This window comes from Felis catus, chromosome A2 (genome assembly GCF_018350175.1).
Source record: "Felis catus isolate Fca126 chromosome A2, F.catus_Fca126_mat1.0, whole genome shotgun sequence".
Lineage (NCBI taxonomy): Eukaryota > Metazoa > Chordata > Mammalia > Carnivora > Felidae > Felis > Felis catus.
This window is the reverse complement of record NC_058369.1, coordinates 33,817,123-33,836,716: the sequence shown is the minus strand read 5'-3', so window position 1 is coordinate 33,836,716 and position 19,594 is coordinate 33,817,123. Positions and strand designations below refer to the sequence as shown.

At 48.3% G+C, this 19,594-nt stretch overlaps 1 protein-coding gene across 1 annotated transcript in view; it reads left to right on the top strand.

The window, feature by feature from the left end:
* Positions 1–19,594, top strand: part of LRIG1 (leucine rich repeats and immunoglobulin like domains 1) — a 114,567-nt gene that overhangs the window by 34,448 nt on the left and 60,525 nt on the right. Inside the window, exons 2-3 of the mRNA XM_011280158.4 lie at positions 4,433–4,504; positions 14,416–14,490. Coding sequence (XP_011278460.2) covers positions 4,433–4,504; positions 14,416–14,490 — 147 coding nt within the window. The remainder of the gene's footprint in view (positions 1–4,432; positions 4,505–14,415; positions 14,491–19,594) is intronic.

The window sequence follows — 19,594 nt, the reverse complement described above, 5'->3', positions numbered from 1 at the left end:
GAAAGATCCCCCCCCCCCATTAACCCTTTGATTGTTCTTCTGACCCGAGATGAGAATTCAGACCCTTCTCTGCACAATCCTTGGGCTGAATAAGTGCATTTCTTCAATTGTTGAGAAATGAGTGATGTTAATGAACATACCAGTCAAAGGGTTAAAAAAACTCTATTTAAATATTATGCTGAGATATCAAATCATTATGTTGTGTACCTGAAACTAATGTAATGGTACATGTCGATGATGTCTCAATAAAAAATTATAGTGGGAGGGGGGAAAAAAAAACCAACCCAGTGCTGATAGCAGCATTCTTGATAATAGCCCAAGTAGCCCATCTGAAACAACTCAGATGTCCATTAGCTGTTGAACGGATAAACAAAATACAGGCTATGTGTCTGTAGATACACACAAAATAGAATAATATTCAACTCTAAAAAGGAAGGAAATTCTGACACATGCTACAACATGGACAAACCTTCAGGACCTTATGCTAAGTGACGTAAGCCAGACACAAAAGGACGAATACTGTAGAGTTCTTCTTACGTGTATCCAGAGTTGTCCAATTCAGAGAGACAGAAAGTAGAAGCGAGGTGCCAGCGTCGGGGGGAGGGGAGCGTGGGGAGTCCGTTGTTTACGAGGTGCTGAGTTGCAGTTGGAGATGACAAGGTTCTGGAGACGGATGCTGGTGATGGTTCTACAACAGTGTGACTGCACTTCATGCCCCTGAGCCGCACACTTAAAAGTGGTTAAGATGGTAACATTTTGTGTATTTTACCACAGTCAAAACAAAACAAAACAAAACATGTTGAGAGTGTGTCTGGCTGAGACGAGCAAACCAGAAAATGTCTGTGAAGATTTTGTTGCAGATGATACTGGTCAAGGAGGCTCCAGTAAACACTTTGCCCATCTCCTGATAAAGCAGGAGAAGATCAACAGCGTGTCGCAGGTTTCAGGACCCGTCACTTCTCAGACCTCAGAGCTAGGCAGCTCTGTGTCCAAAAGGGGAAGCCGTTCCAGGGGACCTGAGCGTCAACCTGTCTTCTCTCTGTAACTGCTCAGAGGCCCTCTGAGAGAATGCCCCTTGAGAACCAGTCTGCCGACTCTCACTTGTTGATAACATGGCTTTTCTAGTTCAGTGAAAGTCAAAAAAGTGGCCTCATCCAGGCTGACCCAAGTGAGAGCTTAAATTTCCACTTACAGGCGTCTTCATCTTTCTTCCCTGCTGTTTACCAGAATCTCAACACGAGGTCCCGACACCGTTCAGCTTCTTCATAAGGCTAGCTTACAGAAGACCCTTCTGCAAGTAGCCTTGTCTCAAAAGCAGAATTTACACATTATTGAAGTTGAAATAAGTGTTGTCTGCTCTTTAGAAGAATGATGGACCAAGCGGTGTCGTGCTTTAAAAATGGTTTTTATTCCGGGGCTCCTGGGTGTCTCAGTCAGTTGAGCGTCTGACTGTTGATTTCGGCTTGGGTTACAATCTCAGGGTTTGTGAGGTAGAACCCCACATCGGGCTCTGCACTGACAGTGTGGTGCTTGTGTGGGATTCTCTCCCTCTCTACCTCTCCTTCTCTCTCTGCCCCTTGCGCACACACTCTCTCTCTCTGTCTCAAAATAAACATTATAAAAATGGTTTTCTTCTAATACCAAGTTGGTGAAGAATGTGGACATAAGGGAAGTAATTTCATTCCAGATAGTTTCCCAGTTGATTGCCTGAGACTGGTTTCCCCCCCTGGCCATGTATATAAGCCAGAAGCAAGACATTCCTTTTGAACCTAATTGCCTGAAGAGTCAATGGCCCAGATGTGAGGTTAACAACTGTGGTCATTAGTCCAGATATGGCCTGCAGGTACGTTATGTTTGGCCCATCCCGAGTTAGTTTCTTTTTTCTGTTTTGTAAGAATTAAAAAGATTTCACCTAACAATTCAGAATTTAAGCTTCTCTTGGAAGTGGAGAAGACTGGTCTGCATTGCCCTCGTGTCTGGAGACCGGAGCAAACGCCCCCCCCGTTGATGGGCAAGCCGGCACTGTTGTGTCAAGCTTCTTTGCACACCTGGCAGGGTGGCCGTCCTTGTGACTTACTTGCCTTCCAGGCCTCCGGCCTTTGTGATTTCTGAGTCTTCCCTTGATGTCTCCTCCAGCTCAGATGATACAAACGTTGTGGACATTGTAAACTCACGTTATCTCCAAACCCAGAAAAAGTATTTCCACCCCCCTTGTTGATGATAATGTGCTCAAAATAGAATAAAATTTCAGTCTGTCCCCCTCTGATGGGGGGGGGGGTTCTCTCCATTTGTGGATTTTCTCTTTCAAGTCTAACCTGTTGATTTCTGTGAACCCGATCATAAATACCCCCAAGCACAGACAAGCTCACGCTTGACTTCAATATGTGGTTTAAAAAATTACCACCTTCAGTTTTTATAGTAACATAATCTCTGGACAAATTGCTTTTAATTCAGGCTGTGCCCTGAACACAGATGTACCATTAATTTCAAGTGTCGTCTGATTTTTATTTAGATGAATGTCTTGAGTTGTCAGAGAAATGGCCATCAGCTCTAGGTTAGCATTGATTGGAATGTCTCTGGAGGGAGTGAGTTTAAAAGCCAGTTGCCACTTACGTGCTGTGTAGATGATAGACCGGAAACTCATGATTCTCAGTACCGTTAATTGGCAGTGATGCCAGTGGAATTAATAGCTGAGATGAAAAACGTTGACCTGCTCAGCATACGTGGGACTGGGCGTATTTCGGTGGCAGGGAGCAGGCGTAACGTGCACCGAGTTCCCATTTGGACCACATCTCCGTGGATCTCTGCTTCTGAAAGATCAGGCTGGTGTGGGCTGAGGGCTGACCCGAGAGCTCTGCTGAGCCAACACAGGTCAGCTTGCTCCGTGTGCACCTCTCAGGGTAGAGCTGGGGGATGAGAGCGGAGAGATGCACTTCCTGAATGGTCGTGGCAGATGCCGTCTTCTCCAGAAAGCTGCTCGTGTGTGAGGTTTTCACTGCCTTTTGTTCAAACTGGCCATGAATCTCCTGTGTGACTGTCCCTCGCAGTATTTACTCATTGATGATAGGCATGCCGTGTGTTCATGGATAGTCTTATGATTAGGGACTTGAAAGGTGTCCACTTTCAAAACAGGTCCTTCAACTTGGAGTATGCATCTTAACAATTTTTAGTTGCAAGTTCTTGCTTAGACCAGGGGTTTCTCAACCGGTGAATAATTACCATGAACACTTAGAGCTGGATAATTGTTGTCAGGGGCTGCCCTGTCCATCGTAGGATGTTGAGCAGCGTCCTTGGTTTCCACGCACTGGATGTGTGTAGCAAGCCTCCCACCCCCCTTTTTCCTGCAGTTGTGACAACTAAAAATGTCTCCAGATATTGCCAAATGTCATCCCTGGTTGAGAGCCACTGATTGTAGACAGTAAAGGGTCAGTTCTTGACCCCTCTTTTTTTTTCTTTACTATTGCTTGATATTTGATGCTTGAGTAAAATATTAATTTTTAAAATGCCATTTAGAATAGCCTTGGATCTGATCCAGCCTTGGACGTTAGGATCGGCACACTCTAATGTAGGTAGAGGTCTGGCTTACTTTAGAATTTCTTTAAAAGTTGCCAAACAGAGGAGTGCCTAGGTGGATCAGTTGGTTAAGCGTCAGACTCTTGATTTTGGCTCAGGTGATGATCTTGCAGTTTGTGAGTTCCAGCCCTGCGTTGGGCTTTGTTTTGATGGCGTGGAGCCTATGTGGGATTCCCCCCCCCCCCCCGCCCCCCGGTCTCTCTGTTTCTCCCCTTCTGTCTCTCTGTTTCTCTCTCTCAAAACAAATAAATAAACTTAAAAAAAAAAAAGTTGCCTGGTGGAGGGGTGCTGGGGTGGCTCAGTTGGTTAAGCATCTACCTTCGGCTCAGGTCATGATCTCACAGTTGGTGAGTTTGAGCCCCACATTGGGCTTTCTGCTCTCAACACAGAGCCCACTCTGTATCCTCTGTCCTCTACTCTCTCTACCCCCTCCCCCCCACTTGTTCTCTCTCTCTCAAAATAAATAAATAAACTTAAGAAAAAGAGAGTAAGAGGTAAGGTGATCAAAAAAAATTTTTAAAGGTCAAATGTCCAAGTCATTTAAAAAAATCAAAAAATGAAAAAAGTTGCCAAATGGTGAAATGATACAGATTGAAATCCATTTGGGTTTAGCCAGCCTCATTGATTGAGATTTTCACAGTGACTTGTTGATGGTTGCAAGTGAGGAGAAGCAAGGTCTGTCAGTGTCACTACTGATAAGGTGACTTACAGTCATGTACGGGATAGGAGCAATTCTAAGGGAGAGGGCCTGTGGGCGCGGAGTAGAAAGATTGCTGAATTTGGGGTGTAATGCTGCATGCTGATTTAACTTTCTTTCTTTCTTTCTTTCTTTTTTTTTTTAATTCTCTTCCTTGACCAGAAACCTGAGTTACAACAGACTTTCTGAGATTGATCCTGCGGGCTTTGAGGACTTGCCGAATCTACAGGAAGTGTGAGTATTTTCTTCTAAACCTGCGGTTGGGGGTGGGGGACTCAGAGCTCCTTGGGAAACCCTCTCCTGTTGCCACGTTGCTCACTTTCTGGGATCAGCGGTCTAACCTTGTTGGAAAGAACGTTTGCGTACCGGCTGTTGGTGACAGATTGTACGGCTTACTGAGCTCCTTGGCTGCAGCCTCTCTCTCTTCCTAGGCAGTCGGCGATGGGTGTGCTACAATCCATGAGCAATCGCGGAGCATGGTGGGTGTCTAAGAGGGTCCCCTCCCTTGTGGGAAACCTTGTGGCCCAGCTGTGTTGGCACACCTCACTGGTACTTCCCTGCATTTGCCAGGGAGGTAGAGCAGCCCGCTCAGCAGGTGCATACGGGCCAGCCCACCCCTTCTGCATCCCAGGAAACAGGTAGAGAAGAGTGGACAACAGAGGCTCGCTCTCTCCCCCCCCCCCCCCCATCTCCAAACAGAGCCAGGCATTACTACTGCCTTTGTAGCTCTCAGCCGCCGGCCTCCGTGCAGTGCCCTTTAAATCAGCCATCACTCTTTCCTTCTTCTCGACTAAAGAATTCTGCTTGTAAAGTAGATGTCAGTGTTATCAGGAATTTCAGTTCCACGGGGACTTTTGAGAAACTTCTACATAAGTCATGCATAACTACTGCAGAAAATTTAGAAACTAGCACAATATGTAAAGACTTACGCTTACTTTTGTGACTACTTCATCCTGTACGTTAAAATATTAAAACTGTCTCATTTTAATTTTTATGTAAAACTACTGCGCATGGATAGTCCGTAAATTATTCACCCGGTGCTTTTATTGTCAGGTATTTTCAGTAGATCTTATTAGATAAGTGCTTTACACACTTTGCTCATTATGTGTGAGTGATAAAAGCCCTTGTTTATTATTCTTTGATTTCATTGCTGGGTGATTTGTCTAGAGGAAATTTAATTTCATTAGCTGGTGCAGCTACCCCCAGCCCCCGTGTCCACATTGTCCAAATTGTGTTTACGACTTCTATGTCTCTTTAAAAAAATGTTTAAACTTCCAAAGTAAAAGAACTTCATAGTTGGAAGGAGCCCTTGGGAATACTCTGTCCAGGACCTTAATTTTCCTATGAGGTCAACAGCCATTGGAGGGAGCAAAGAAGTCTGAGGTAGGTCACTGCACTAATTTACCGTAATTAAATACAACAGACTGCTGTTATGTACGCAACAGAAACTTATTTTCTCCCAGTTGTGGAGGCTGGAGGACCAAGACCAAGATCCTGGCAGGTTGGTTTCCTGCGAGGCTCTTTCCTGGGCTTGTGATGGCCCCGTCCTCGCCGCCTCTCCTTGTGGCATATGGGTGTGTCCCTGGTGCCTCTTTTGTGTGTCCAAATGTCCTCTTCTTAAAAGGACACACAATCGTATTGGGTCAGGGCCCATCCATATGACCTCATTTTACCTTAGCAAGTTCTTTAAAGGCTCCGTCTCCCAATATAGTCACATTCTGAGGTGTTGAGGGCTAGGACTTCAAAATAGGGATTTTAAGGAGACACACTCGAGCCCATCATGGCCGCCCAACGTGATTAACCGAGTCCATCAAGGAGCCAGTGCCTTTTCGGGACCTAGGCTGTCTTTACCGTTCCTGGTTAGGATGTTCGACTCTGTGTGTTAAGTCTCAAAGCGTAGAGATTTTCTTTTAGAATTGGACAAAATTGAAATTGGGGTATTTCTCTTGGCATCATTTAAGCTTTCATTTAACATTGACTTGAGTACTTCCTGTGTGCCAGGCACTTCTCTGGGCGCTGGGGGTACAGGAACAAGTAGGGCAGACAGATAGGGGCTACGACTAGGGTGAGGCAAGTGAGGTGTTGCTGTCAGGTGCTCACAGTTAAGGGGATGCCACAAACTCCGCATCCGAGATGAAGAATGTTTGTTTTTTTAAAAAAATTTTTTTTTTCAACGTTTATTTATCTTGGGACAGAGAGAGACAGAGCATGAACGGGGGAGGGGCAGAGAGAGAGGGAGACACAGAATCGGAAACAGGCTCCAGGCTCTGAGCCATCAGCCCAGAGCCCGACGCGGGGCTCGAACTCACGGACCGCGAGATTGTGACCTGGCTGAAGTCGGACGCTTAACCGACTGTGCCACCCAGGCGCCCCTAGAATGTTTTAATACAGTATTTAAAATACCAATACGTGGTCAGTTAAGTGTCCCACTCTTGATTCCAGCTCAGGTCATGATCTCACAGTGCGAGAGTTCGGGCCTGGAGTTGGGCTCTGTGCCGACAACACAGAGCCTGCTTGGGATTCTCTCTCTCCCTCTCTCTGCCCCTCCCCCACTGACACACACGCGCTCTCAAAAAGAAACATTCAAAGAAAATAAGCAAATAAATAAAAATTTCAACACAAAGGCAAGACAAAATCTTTGGTGAATAAAACCCATGGTTTAAGTAAAGTCAGGATCAGCATTCCTGATCTTTCCTTTGGCTCCAGTCTCTAGCACGAATTGACACAGCACTGTCGATGATATGACCCTGTCTTGATGTGAAAACCTTGATATTTTGCTTGTTGTGGATTTTGCTTTGCATTCATTTTGATGTTTTAAGAGCACCGCATTAAAATATCTTTGATCCTGGCCACTGAGGTTTTGGGCATGCCCCGCTGTGTGTCCTGCCCCACTTGACCCAGTCCCAGCCCTACTGACAAATCTCTCCTCTCACAGAGCTTACGTTAAGGTGGGGGAAGACATATGCTGGACAAGGAAATAGTAAGATGTACCGGTGGTAAGTGTTAAGGGGGAATAGGACAGGGTCATAGGAGGCTCTTTTCTTTTAAAATTACGGAGGTGTGGTAATGGAGCGTGGGTGGTCAGGAGGGTCACAACTGAACTGATGTGAATGATGCAGGCTAGAGGAAATATAAATTCAGGGCTCCAGGAAGGAACAGGACCAGAGACCGTGCCTGGCATGCATGACAGGAGGGGCTGTGACCAGGGCTTGGGTCCTGGAGGGCTGTATTGGGTTATAGTTGGAACCATCATTGACCGCCATCAACTGGACTTGTGCCGGATGCTCCGGCAAACATTTTCCATGTTGTTCTCTCTCCAGCTCTCTTGTTACATTTCTTCCTTGCCCACGTGGGCTTTCCGCTTTTGCTTTGGATCCCTTGACCTCTGGCTTTTCGTTCCCTTCTGCGTGGTGCTTTTTGGAACTTACACCCCACCCAGATCTGGAACTGAGAGCATCGGACTTCCACCTGTTTCCTTCACTGGGGGTGCTGGTTATGAGTCTTAAAATAATTTTCTTGCCTGGCAACAGTCCAGCCATCGTAGCAGCGCCTGAGACGAACCCCTGGGTGAGTGCTACCTCACGCAGTGCCTGTACCACCTCTGTGACACAAATTACTTTCTTCACAGTGACTTCCTCCACTTAACAGAGGAGGAAACAGAAGCTCAGAGAGGCTAAATAAACCTGCACAGTGTTGGAAGGGTGGTGAAGCTGAGAGTTGAACTCCAGTCCGTTTGAGCCCCAGACCTGCGCTTAAGTGGAACGCCGGAGCGTGCTGCCCTAACTTCCCGCACGCCTCGCTTAACCTGCAGCCTTCACCTGAAGATTTGAAAGACCGAAAATCCAGTGTTTATCTCCTGGTATCACTCTTTCTTTGCCAGTCTTCTCTTCCTAGGTCCAGACTGTTTCCTCTTACTCCTCCGGACCCCTTGTCCCCCGTGCACTGTCCTCCTTGTCCAGCCTCTTCTCCCTCCGGCCGCACTTTTCTCCCTCCTCCGAACGGCTGTCGCCATTTGTGAGCAGCGTGAGGCTCCTACCCGCGTCCTGTGCTGTTTGTCATCTGTGTGACTGTCCTCCTCCATCCCGCGAATGCGCTCGTGAGGGTGGACCTTTGCTAGCCATCGGCCTAAGCGCTGCTCTGTTCCTTGCTGTCGCTGCCACCTTTGCAGGACTTCAGTTGAAGGGACCGAAGTGTGGGGGCTTGGCTGGAATTGCACAGCAAGCGGTAAGCAGGGCCTGCGCTCCCCCAGGTGGACGCCTGTCCCGTGCTGTGTGTGGCGACACTACCAGCTGCGTGTAGTCGCAAAGACAGACCGCATCTCTCGGATACCGTGTGACCTAGTGGGAAGGACACACATTTTAGTAGCAGACAGACCTGGGTTTGGGTTCTGGCTGTGCCACTCACCGGTCTGCGTCCCTCGACAAGTAACCTAGCAGCTCATTGCTGCTTTTCCCTTTCTGCAGCATGGATGTATGTGAGCACGTTATCGATAGTACCGTAGTTGTTCACTGGAAGTGAGGTCCAAGGCCTCGCACATGGGGAGGTACTGTGTCGTTCCCCTTCTGCTACTTTGGGAGCCACACAACCCCCGAGCTTGGTACATTATTAAGAACCAAACCCCGAAGGACCAGTTGGTTGAGCCTTCTACCACCGTGACCACCTGCTGTCCCTGGTGTCACACTGGGATGGACTAGTAGGCGGGTTCCCTGGAGCCCAGGGCAGTGGAACTTGTCGCTGATAAGGATCCAGGCGTTTGCCGGAGGGAGTTCTGATCCATCCTGGAAGCAGACAGTCAAGGGGCTGTGAGGGGGGGGAGGGGGGGGGAGGTGGGAGACGACTTGGAAGTAAGGCAAAAAGCTCTAGTTGGACTACAATTGCTTCTAAACTAACTGGGTTCGAGGCTTTCCCGGGAGCTGTCAGCTCTCCTAACCCCTGCACAGCCCTCTGAGTCTGGAAACCTCAGCGAGAGGGGAACCACAGGCTGGCCAAGCAAGCAGGCGGTGGTTTAGCAGTGGTTTTATTTTGGAGGCCCGGAACCACAGTCCATCGCTGGCCGCTTGGAGCGAGAAAGCAAGCCTGTTGGAGGCCCCTAGAGGCCGCAGGGACACTCGAGCAGCTGCTGCCAAGCCACACAGCCTTCACTGCCCACAGCTCTGAGGAAAACCCACCCGGAGGGCCTCCAGCCAGGGGGCCTGGGCGGCCAGGCTTCTCTATTAATAAGAGGGGCTATTTATACCGTCCTCTTTAAGAACTGCATGCGGGTCACGTGACCGCCGCCTGGCCTGCCAGTGCTCCCCATGGGTGCTGCTGTGTGCTTTCCAGGGCCGTCGACCTGAAGTGTTCCTCAGGGCGGCCAGGGAGCCTGAGTGTGCCCTGCCTTTGGGTACTTAGGGCTCACCCTCTGATGTGTCACCCCTCAGTGTGTGGGAGGGAGGAGGGAAATAACGAGGGCTAGCTTTTTGAGGCGCTGCTACTTGACTGTGACTTACCACCACCTGTTAAGCATTTACTCTATTTCTGGCTCTGTCCGAAGCCGCTAGGTTTAATTATTTCAGCCAGGTCCTGCCACAACCCTATGAAGTTGATCCTTGTGCTGTTTACATTTTTTCGAAGAGGAAACTAAGGCGCAGTTAGGTTAAGGAGCATGCTGGAGGCCATTCAGTTGCTAAAGGGTAGGACTGAGGTTGAATAAACCCAGGGTTGTCCGATTTGAAAATCTGAGCTGTAGGGGCGCCTGGGTGACTCAGTCGGTTAAGGGTCCGACTCTCTTGATTTTGGCTAGGGGTTCATGAGTTCGAGTCCCGCGTCTGGCTCTGCGGGGACAGTGTAGAACTTGCCTGGGATTCTCTCTCCCTTGCTCTGTCTCTCTCTCTCTCTCTCTCTCTCTGTCTCTCTGTCTCTCTCTCTCTCTCTCTCTTCCCCTTCCCACTGGAGTGCACACACATGCTCCCTCTCTCTCCAGGTAAATGCATAAGTATTAAAAAAGAAAATCTTAGCTGTAAAATTCCCTCCTAATTATCCACACTTGGCTGCTCTGTAACTGTGCCTCAGTTTCATCTTTTAAGGTAGGGTGATCATTTAGTACCCTCCTTAAAGGATTGACATGTTACTCAGTGAGATAGTGCTTGTAAAGCATTCAGCAGAGAGCCTGGTGCACAGAGTTCACCCTTAGTGCTTATAATTGTTAACTTACAGTGATTATATCCTCAAGCACTATACAAAAAAAAAAAAACCAAACATCTGGCCATCTGAGATAGAAACCCTACATCATAAAGTCTTGGCGGAGTCATAATTTAGTGGACCTAATTCTCAAGTAGCTAAAAGCCCTGATAATAGTTATTGATGAAGTGGTCTGCCTCCAAAGTCTGTACTCCTACCTGCTAGGGAGGACTTCTTCCCTTTGAAGAAGCAAGGCTAACTGAAATTTCAGCCTCCTGCCCAACTTTGTTATTAATTGCAGCTCTCTTTGTGTTTGGAAACAGCCAATAGTGGATTGGCTAAATAAATGATAGTTCATTGATGCCAACAGAGGAGTTCTCAGCAGGTGGCGAAGAATGATGGAGGTCTGCAAGATACATGACTCAGGAAAAGGCTGGTGCAGACCAGTCCGTATAGTTCACGTGTATCTATGTAAAAGAAAAACACGTGCACGGTCTTTAGGAGCTAGCGGCGGGCGCTTCCTCTTGGAGGCAGACCAGGGGACTGAATTGCAAGGAAGCTTCGTTTTTTACTGGATATTCCTGGTGTTTTTTTTTTTTTTTGAAACAGTTTGAAACTTTCTCTGTGTGCGTATATTAGCGATTCAATAAATAATACAGCAATACACAAAGGCCAAAAAGCACTGTAATCCACAGTTACCTCTTGGCTTTGTTTTTCATTGTTGGTTGAAGCCTCATTTGAATGAGTTAATAATAATAATTAAAGTACTCTGAAATGAATGCCCTCTTTAACGTTTCGCATCTTTCAGCAAGCCCAGTAACTGGAAATTTCAGTAAGAGCCCAGAAGGCCTCTGCGGACCTTATGATGGCTGAGGTGGCAAAGGCCCACCTCCAGGTTCTGCCCAGGGTCAGGCAGTCCTTGTAGCCCCATTTACCTTCTTTACACCTGTTCCAGCTCCAGGCTTGGGCCACGATTCGTGGTCCAAAAGCACCTGAGTGAGGGACTTCTTGGTCCCTGGATCATCAGGAAAAGGCAGTTCAAGAAGCCAGACTTTTGAGGATAATTTTTAGGGCCTTGGCTGGGAGCAAATGTGGGGGGAGTGTGCAGGGTAGCAAACTGCACAACCCTACATACTCAGAAGACTTCATCAAGCCCTGTCCTAAATTCCTCCAGTTTGCTTATTCGTGGAGACTGTGCTAAACTTTCCGTCCGAGCTCTGGCCGTGCTATTTTTGACCAGTCTCTGTTTCCATCTGGCAAGTCGGTCGTGTCTCAGAGTGAGAGCAGTCTTTGCTGCCTTCTGAGGATACTGTCGTCATGCCTACAGGGCATGAGCGCACAGAGAGAAAGCCAGCACCGGTGACGCCGATGGGCTTCCATCCAGCTCGCAGTTCTTAGGACTGATGGAGGGGCACACGTGCCATGCCATTCCTCTCCTTGGGGCTCCAACTGTCCGCTGTGTAAATGGCACGGCCCTGTTGAGAGACAGCCCATGATCTCTGCCTAAATCTGTTCGCTCGGAGCCGCCACTCTAGATCTACAGGGCTCCCTTTATCTGTAGCACTGGTCCACTGTCCCTGTGCACTCCACTTTCAGCAGTTGAGTCAATGCTGCCTCTTTTCCTCATTCATTTATTTCTGTGAAATTGGGCAGAGCAGTCTGTCATGTGTGCAGTGGGGCTGGCCTAGACGGATCTCGTTGAGCACACGTTCTCCTGCAGAGAGGTCCCTGCTGTTTGTTCCAGCAGAGTGAAGCACAACCACATGTCACCTGAGGGCTTAGGAGCCTCGTGTCCTGTCGGCGTTTCCACTCGTTGCTCTCTGGTTTGTAGTCATTCCTGGGTTCAGCTCTTCTCTGCGCCCCTGTCTATTTGTGTGGCCTTAGCCTCGTGATGGCGGCCGGAACCTGACTTACAGCATGTAGCTGTAGGGGAGGGATCAGTCGTGGAACCTGGTACCTAACTCAGAGTTGTAATGATGAAGTTGCATCATGCACGGGGAGTTGCTATTGTAATTACAGAGAAATAAAGGGTAGTGAGTAGTTAAGGACCTAAACTTGACCGCTACACTTCCTGGGCCCCTCCACTTAATGCAGATGCCCGTCAAATTATTCGACATTTCAGCATTTCCATTTCCCCTTTGGTGTGACAGGAATGTGCATGGACTTACCCCCTCAGGGTCTAAAGATGAGTTAATACACTGAAGAGCTCTTAGAGCCATGCCTGGCACATAAGAGCCCCTCTGTGGGTTAGCTGCTACCAACATTAGTATTATTATGCCCCATCACCTGGGTTGTAGAACAGATCTCTAGGCACTGAAGAGGTCTTATGCATGCTACCTTATTGGCAGCAGGCCCTGACCTTAGTTTTTCTTGCTCTGTGAAGATCTGAGGGTCTCCTCTAGTAATAAGTGTGTGGATGATACCGTGAAAAGGTATCAGGAGAGATTAAAAGCGATGGAGAGTGTTCATCATCCCTGCATCAAGCTAGGAAATGGATCGCTGCATCATTGGAGGAGCAAAGAGATGAAGCAGAAACCATCTGATTCCGGGGGCAGTCAGATAAGAGGCTGTTAAAGTAATTAATTGTCTACTTCAATACACAGACAAGGGCCCTTTAAGTGAAGAAGGGATTTGCCACATGATACGGATCTGCTTTCTCTCTGCCAGATGCTTCAGTCATGAAGCTATTGAAACAGACATTCTGTGTCCCACGGCCCAGTAATTGCCAAGCCTCATCTCTGACCGGCTCTGGCACTGCAGAAAGCAAATGGGATGATTCAAGGCCTTTTCCTTCCCCCCCCCCCCCTTCCCATTCATATCTATAGAAGATGGCAGAAAACCAGACTATTCTATTCAAGCAAAGGCTAGCTGTATACTTGTATGAGTGCAGCTGCCGTTTCAGTGGCCTTGTCTTCAAACGGTAACAAGATGGTCCATGTAAGACATACGCTTAAACAAAATAGAAGATAACTCAGCCTTACCCGTTTGATTTTGCATCTCAGACACAGTTTCTTTTCAGCCTGTCACCCGGCAGAAAGCTGGATCACCGTGCTCTGTCTTCTTTAAGGATTTTTGGGCTCACTTTGCAAGTCTGATTTTGGGTCTTCCCAGATTTGGAAATACATGTCCACGTAAGGAGGCTGGATTGCAAAGCCTCTGGGGCCCGGGGGGGGGGGCGGGGGGCGGGCAGACCCAGCGAACTGTGTTTTGGGTTTGCGGGCTTTCCCGTTCATTAAGAGGTAAGAACTCTGGAAACACAGATTTACCCTGTTGGAGCCGGAAAGGGTCTTGGAGAGCACGTCTGGTCTGTGGAGGATTTTCAAAACGTCTTCGTGAAGCAGTGTGTGTCTGTATGTATGCATTCCTGGAAAACGTGCTTGGAGGCTTCATCAGAGTTCAGGGAGGCCAGAATCACAAGTAGATGAGACTGCACGAGTCCAGCTTCCTTGTTATTTATTGCACAGCCGAGGCACTGGGATAACTGGCCCGCGTGTCCCAGGCTCCTGGGAACTCCAAACATGGGTGAGGAGGCAGCTCTGGGTGCGAGGTGTCTGCCCTTGGCTGAGGGCAGAGCTGAAATTCGCAGAGCTCCATGTCACAGACATGTAAAAACAACCAGGGAGGGATGGTCTTTCTCTCCAAGGCCTTTGCTGACTGAGCCCACAAGGAGCATTCTCGTCGATGGTCTCTGTGCTCTTGTCCTGCATCCTTGTTTGCTAGTGCCGATTTCTGAGCTAGATGAGAATCTGGAAGACAGGTAACTTCCCCTGAGTGTTTATCGCTAAACCGTGGGTGTGACACGTAGTTAGGTTTTGTGACCTCACGGGACTTCTCTACCTTTCAAAAGTCCTTTTAAAATTCTTTATCTTGTATCGAACATTGCAATATCATCTCACAGTAGCCAACTCGGCACTGTTTTTTTATTTACTTTGCATGTAGGAAATTTCCGGCTAATTTAAATGATGAATTTCTTACTGTTTTCACAGGTACCTCAATAACAATGAGCTGACAGCGATACCGTCCCTGGGTGCTGCTTCATCCCACGTCGTCTCTCTCTTTCTGTAAGTGGTGCCACACGGGGAGCCCTGGGCTCGTGAGGCCGTGGCGTTCTCTTGCTGACGTTTCGTGGCAGGAACACTTGGGTCCCCGTGCTCACTGGTGGAGAACAGCCTTTCTTCACATAGCCCTAATGCTCGTGACAAATGCCTTGCATGCTCTTGTGGGGTTTGCAGAACTAAAACCTGGAGGATTTGCCTCACCAAATGTGGGGACGGGGGTGGGAAATTGGTCTTACCCATGGCCAGAGGTACATAGAATTAGGAAATTTCTTGGTCCTAGTGGTTAAACTGTAACTTAGCGTGAACGAACTATGATTAAAGGAAGCCGTGTGAATTACAAGACAGTGAGCTTCTGTTTGTGGCACAAAATCCGGGAACGTGACCCAGTTCACTTGTACCGCTTTCAAAAAGAGAATCCCCCCAGGCGTCTCAAATCAGCCTGGAAGTACGGAAGTAGTCGACGTGGTCAAGCGTTAGACAACACACTGGAAAAGAGAAAGGCTGTAAAGGGACTGGAATGGAAGAGAAAGGAGGGATGCTGTGGGGGCGTGTTACTGTGTGAGCCGCTAGGAGCCTTTGCCCGGGAGGTACGCCCACTCTAGCCCTCCGCTACAGGTGCTTGCTTGCTTGACATCTGACCAGGGGTCTTTCCAGATGAACCTATTGTGAGTCCAGCAATTTTTCCGCCAGATTCTGTGGGCAGCTTCCTCAGTGGAGCACTGCTGTCTTCACACTGAATTTCCTTTTTCTGTTCCAGCCCCATTTTCCTTTGGTTTTGATTTTGCTGGTATTATATACAACTCGTTCGCTCACCTGCAAGTACCTTTTCTCGACACCAAGGCTTGACAGGCGGAGCAGAGGGACTTGGGAAGACATCATCCGTATGATGGCTGTTGGAGCTCACAGGTGTCAGGTTTCTGCTCGCAGCGGGCCCTGTGATCGGGAGGTGCTCTGTCCTGACGAGATGTGGTCTTGGGCTTACCCCTCTTCAAGGCCTTGCAGGGTTGAGAGAGCAAGGGGTTAGAATTGTGTCCCCAGCTCCATGTCCTGACCAACCGCTCTCTCCCTCCAGACCTCATGTTCCTCGTTGGCAGAAAATTTCCTTAACCCATTGTACACATGGGGAAGGTGAGCCAGAGGTTGGGGAGAAGTGCAGTGTAGTATATACAATTCAGGCGTCATGCACAAACACAGCAGGTGTTAGACGGATGGGGGCTGCTGCTTCTGGCTTGTGGCTACTTGTCACATAGCCCCTTGGGCGTTGGCATGATCTTACCTGTAGGGCCACAGGATGTGTGAGTCAGTCCTCATTTCTGCGACGTGATAGACAGAAGATTGTGGCCTTCTGGCCCAAGACGGACAGGCAAGGGTCTAACTCTGTCTTTGGACCCATTTGCCTGTGTGTCCAGCATCTGGAAAGTGTTCACCTGTGGGCTAAATTCCCTAAGTTACCCATACCTGAGGCGAATTAAGGGTGTGATGCTCGCTTGTATATTCATAGAGCAAGGCACTAGACGGTGCTTTTAACTTCTTGCTTCTTAAAGTGTGGTTCCTGGGCCAGCAATGTGCCGTCGGCACTGAGCTCGTTAGAAATGCAGAATCTCACGCCCCATCCTAGCCCTGCCCTGCTGGAATCCTGGCCCTTTGCACACTCATCCAAGTGTGAGACACACTGCCTTCAGGCCCCTTGCTCTTCGCTTGGTGAGGAAACCAGGGACACAGAACATCTTCCTGTCGCCAACAGGAGACCGAGGCTCCCTGAGTTCCTGTTAGTTGCACAGTCGAGAGGTGGGACTGAGACTGGACACCGATGCCCGAGCCCGTGCTCTTTTCCTTCATCTGCCCCCGTGCGCTGGGTGCCGGCGTGTGGCAGGTGACTCTGTGCCTCCCTGTGCCAGAGACGGGCAGGGCCCCCAGCGTGCCCCGAGGGCCTGGTGCACTTTGAATCACGCTTTGCTCTGCTGACTAAAAATACATTTCTGTTCCTTGGCCCAAGTGCCTGGAGCCAGTGGGGCCGGTTGGCCTCGTTCCTGCTATTCCAATTAGACAGCGCTAAACTTTGTAAAGCAGGGGAAAAAAATAAAGACTCCCTCCTGGTTTCAATGGAGTTTGGAAAATGCCGGTTAGTATTGGCAGCCGCTTCTTTGGCCTGAAGCTGGTCTCCATCTGACTTGGTCAATGATTTCTCTGGAACTACAGAAACTGAAGGGTCTTTATCTTCCTTTTCTCGGGAGTGGGGGGGGGGCCTGTGTTCCCTGGGTTTAGTGCCTGCAAAGCTGGGTTCACAGCATGCCATCTGCGTAGATAGTTTTGCTTCCCTCCTTCATGCCTTGCTGTTTGTCAAGGGGACCAAGCAAAGGACAGGGGAGAAAGTAAGCAGCGAGCACCTGGCCCGTGAACCCTTAGCACCTCTGTTCACATGATAATTCCAGTCTGTCAGGCCTTGAAGAGCCTGTTTTGCTGGTGTGTCTGTGGCTCTTTAGAAACACTGAATTAAAAAGTGTCATACGTTCAGCAGACACGTAGTAGGTACCTTCTGTGCCCCAACGTTGGGGCCCAGATGCCATCAGAGAGGGACCTCACGAGGATTCAATGCTGTCCTGTCTGGGAAGCCCCTGACATAGTGTGTGAAAATGGCGCAGGTCACGGAGGTCAGTAAGTTTCTCATTTAATATCCCCGGTCCCCACATTCTTATTTCCATCTCGCCTTCCCTTTGCGGGCAGGCAGAGGATCTGAAAAATAATAAAAATGCACGGAGGGACCAGATGGCCGAGGCCACCCGAGGTAGAGAAGCCAGCACAGCTTTCTTGGGACACGCTCATAGGTAGGTGCATCAGAGAAAGGACGGACCAGGCATATGCCGAGCTCCGGCTGATGTTGTGACCTGGGACAGGTCGCTTCTGTTCGTGTGTTGAATGAAGGGGCTGAGACAGATGGTACAAGGACCGCTTGCAGCTTCCGTAGTCCGTCTGTGACCCGGAAACTGGGAGCGGGGGCAGTAACGCCACAAGAGAAACGACCAGGACTGGCATCCTGTAACCACTCGTGCAGCCCTCTGGCTTTCCGCAGAAGTCTGGGTTTGGGGTTTGCAGCTCTGATGCCTGTGATTACTTTTGCCTCCGGATTTTGTTTGCCTCTGCAAACGAGCTCATCATCTCCATGCTTGGTTTCCAGTGTCTCGCGTCCATGCCCGCAACCCGGCTCCTCGCTCACACGATGGTGCTCGGCGGCCCCCGACTTCAGGGCCTCCTTCCCAGGGGTCACGGTTGGGAGGGCGTCACGGGAAGAGGTTTGTTTTCATCTGGCTTTACTATCGGAGCCTCAAAACAAACTTTTGCGGAGTTTTGGGAACTGAAGTCGCTGAGTATAATTTCAATTGGTTAATACTTTCTGATTAAAGGAATCTAATTCAATTAAAGTATTTGTCAGAGAGCAGATATATTTGTGTTGCGTTCTGAGGGTAATGCCAAAGCCATTTGTTCTTAATAACAAAAAAGCATGAAACTCAAGAAAAGCTGTTAATAGGATTGGGTTGGGGAGTGAGGGAGCTAATTTGATAAAACAGTTCTCAGAAAAAGAAACAGTTTTGTTAAACGGGGGCAAAATCTGCTGGTAGATTTTTATGTGTCTGTTTTTTGGATTTTTTTTTTTTTTTAATTTGAGGTCCAGGAAACTCATGTTACGATTCCCACGGCAACAGTAATTTTGTCTGATGCATAAGTGACATTTCTGGTGAAGAAAAATTTCCGCTTTTCCTGTGGTGTTACTGCACTTGTATCATTGAGAAGATTGGTTACAGTCGAAGCAGTTGGACTTTTTTCAGTCCTGGGAGTAAAAAGCTTGCTGTGAAATCGACATTAGCTTTAAAGCAGGCAGCTCTTTGTCTCATGCGTGTCAGCTGTAACATGTTTCCCATTCAGCCCTGGGCTTTGTCCAGGTGACTTCTTTTCCAGTTGGAGCGTGTGTGTGTGTGTGTGTGTGTGTGTGTGTGTGTGTGTGTGTGTGTGTGTGTAGTTGTTTTTTGTTTGCTTTTTTAACTAATCTCTCTCCCCAACGTGGGGCTCGAACTCACAACCCTGAGACCGAGAGTCGCATCCTCTGCCGACTGAGCCAGCCAAGTGTCCCCCAGTTGATGTATATTTTAGACCTTGTCCCTTAACCATGTGTTTTCATTCATTTTCCTCCACCTTTGGCCTAGGTCAGACCGGAGAGCTAGCTGGAGATTAGTTGCACACGATTACTTGAGACTCTGTAATAGTACTTTTTTTTTTTTTATGTTTATTTATTATCGAGAGAGTGTGTAAACGGGCAAGGGGCAGAAAGAGAGGGAGACACAGAATCCAAAGCAGGCTTCAGGCTCTGAGCTGTCTGCACAGAGCTCAATGATGCGGGGCTCGAACTCACGAACCGTGAGATCATGACCTGAGCCAAAGTCACAGGCTCAACCGACTGAGCCACCCAGGCGGCCCTGTAATAGTACTTTTAAAATCCCTTAGGTTTCTGTTGTATTTGAAAACACATCGAAACACCTTTTACTTCTAGTCTTGAAAAAATTTTTTGTGAAAATTTTTTTATTGAGATAAAATTATCATAAAGTAAAACCCGCTGCTTTAAGCACTTTAGAGCGGCTTTTTAGTACATTCTCAGTGTTAGCTCTCACCAGTTTTGTTTTTTTTTTTTAATTTTTAATGCTTATTTATTTTTGAGAGAGAGAGAGAGAGTGCGAGCAGGGGAGGAGCAGAGAGAGAGGGAGACACAGAATCTGAAGCAGGCTCCAGGCTCTGAACTCTCAGCAGAGCCCTACATGGGGCTTGAGCCTAGGAACTGCGAATTCATGACCTGAGCCGAAGTCAGACACTTAACCAGCACCCCAACCAATTTCTAATTCCAGAACATTCTCATTACCTTGAAAACAAACCTCATGCCCTTTAGGCAGTGATTTCCCCCATCTCCTTAGATGGCAGTCACTAATCTAAAAACTAACTTGTTTTTGAGAAAAGTATTTTTCTCTCATGTTAGCAGGTGTATCTGGAAGACTTAGAATGTGAATAAATAAAAATACCCGAGGTGGGTGTAAATCTCCACAGTTACACATTTTGTTGCGAC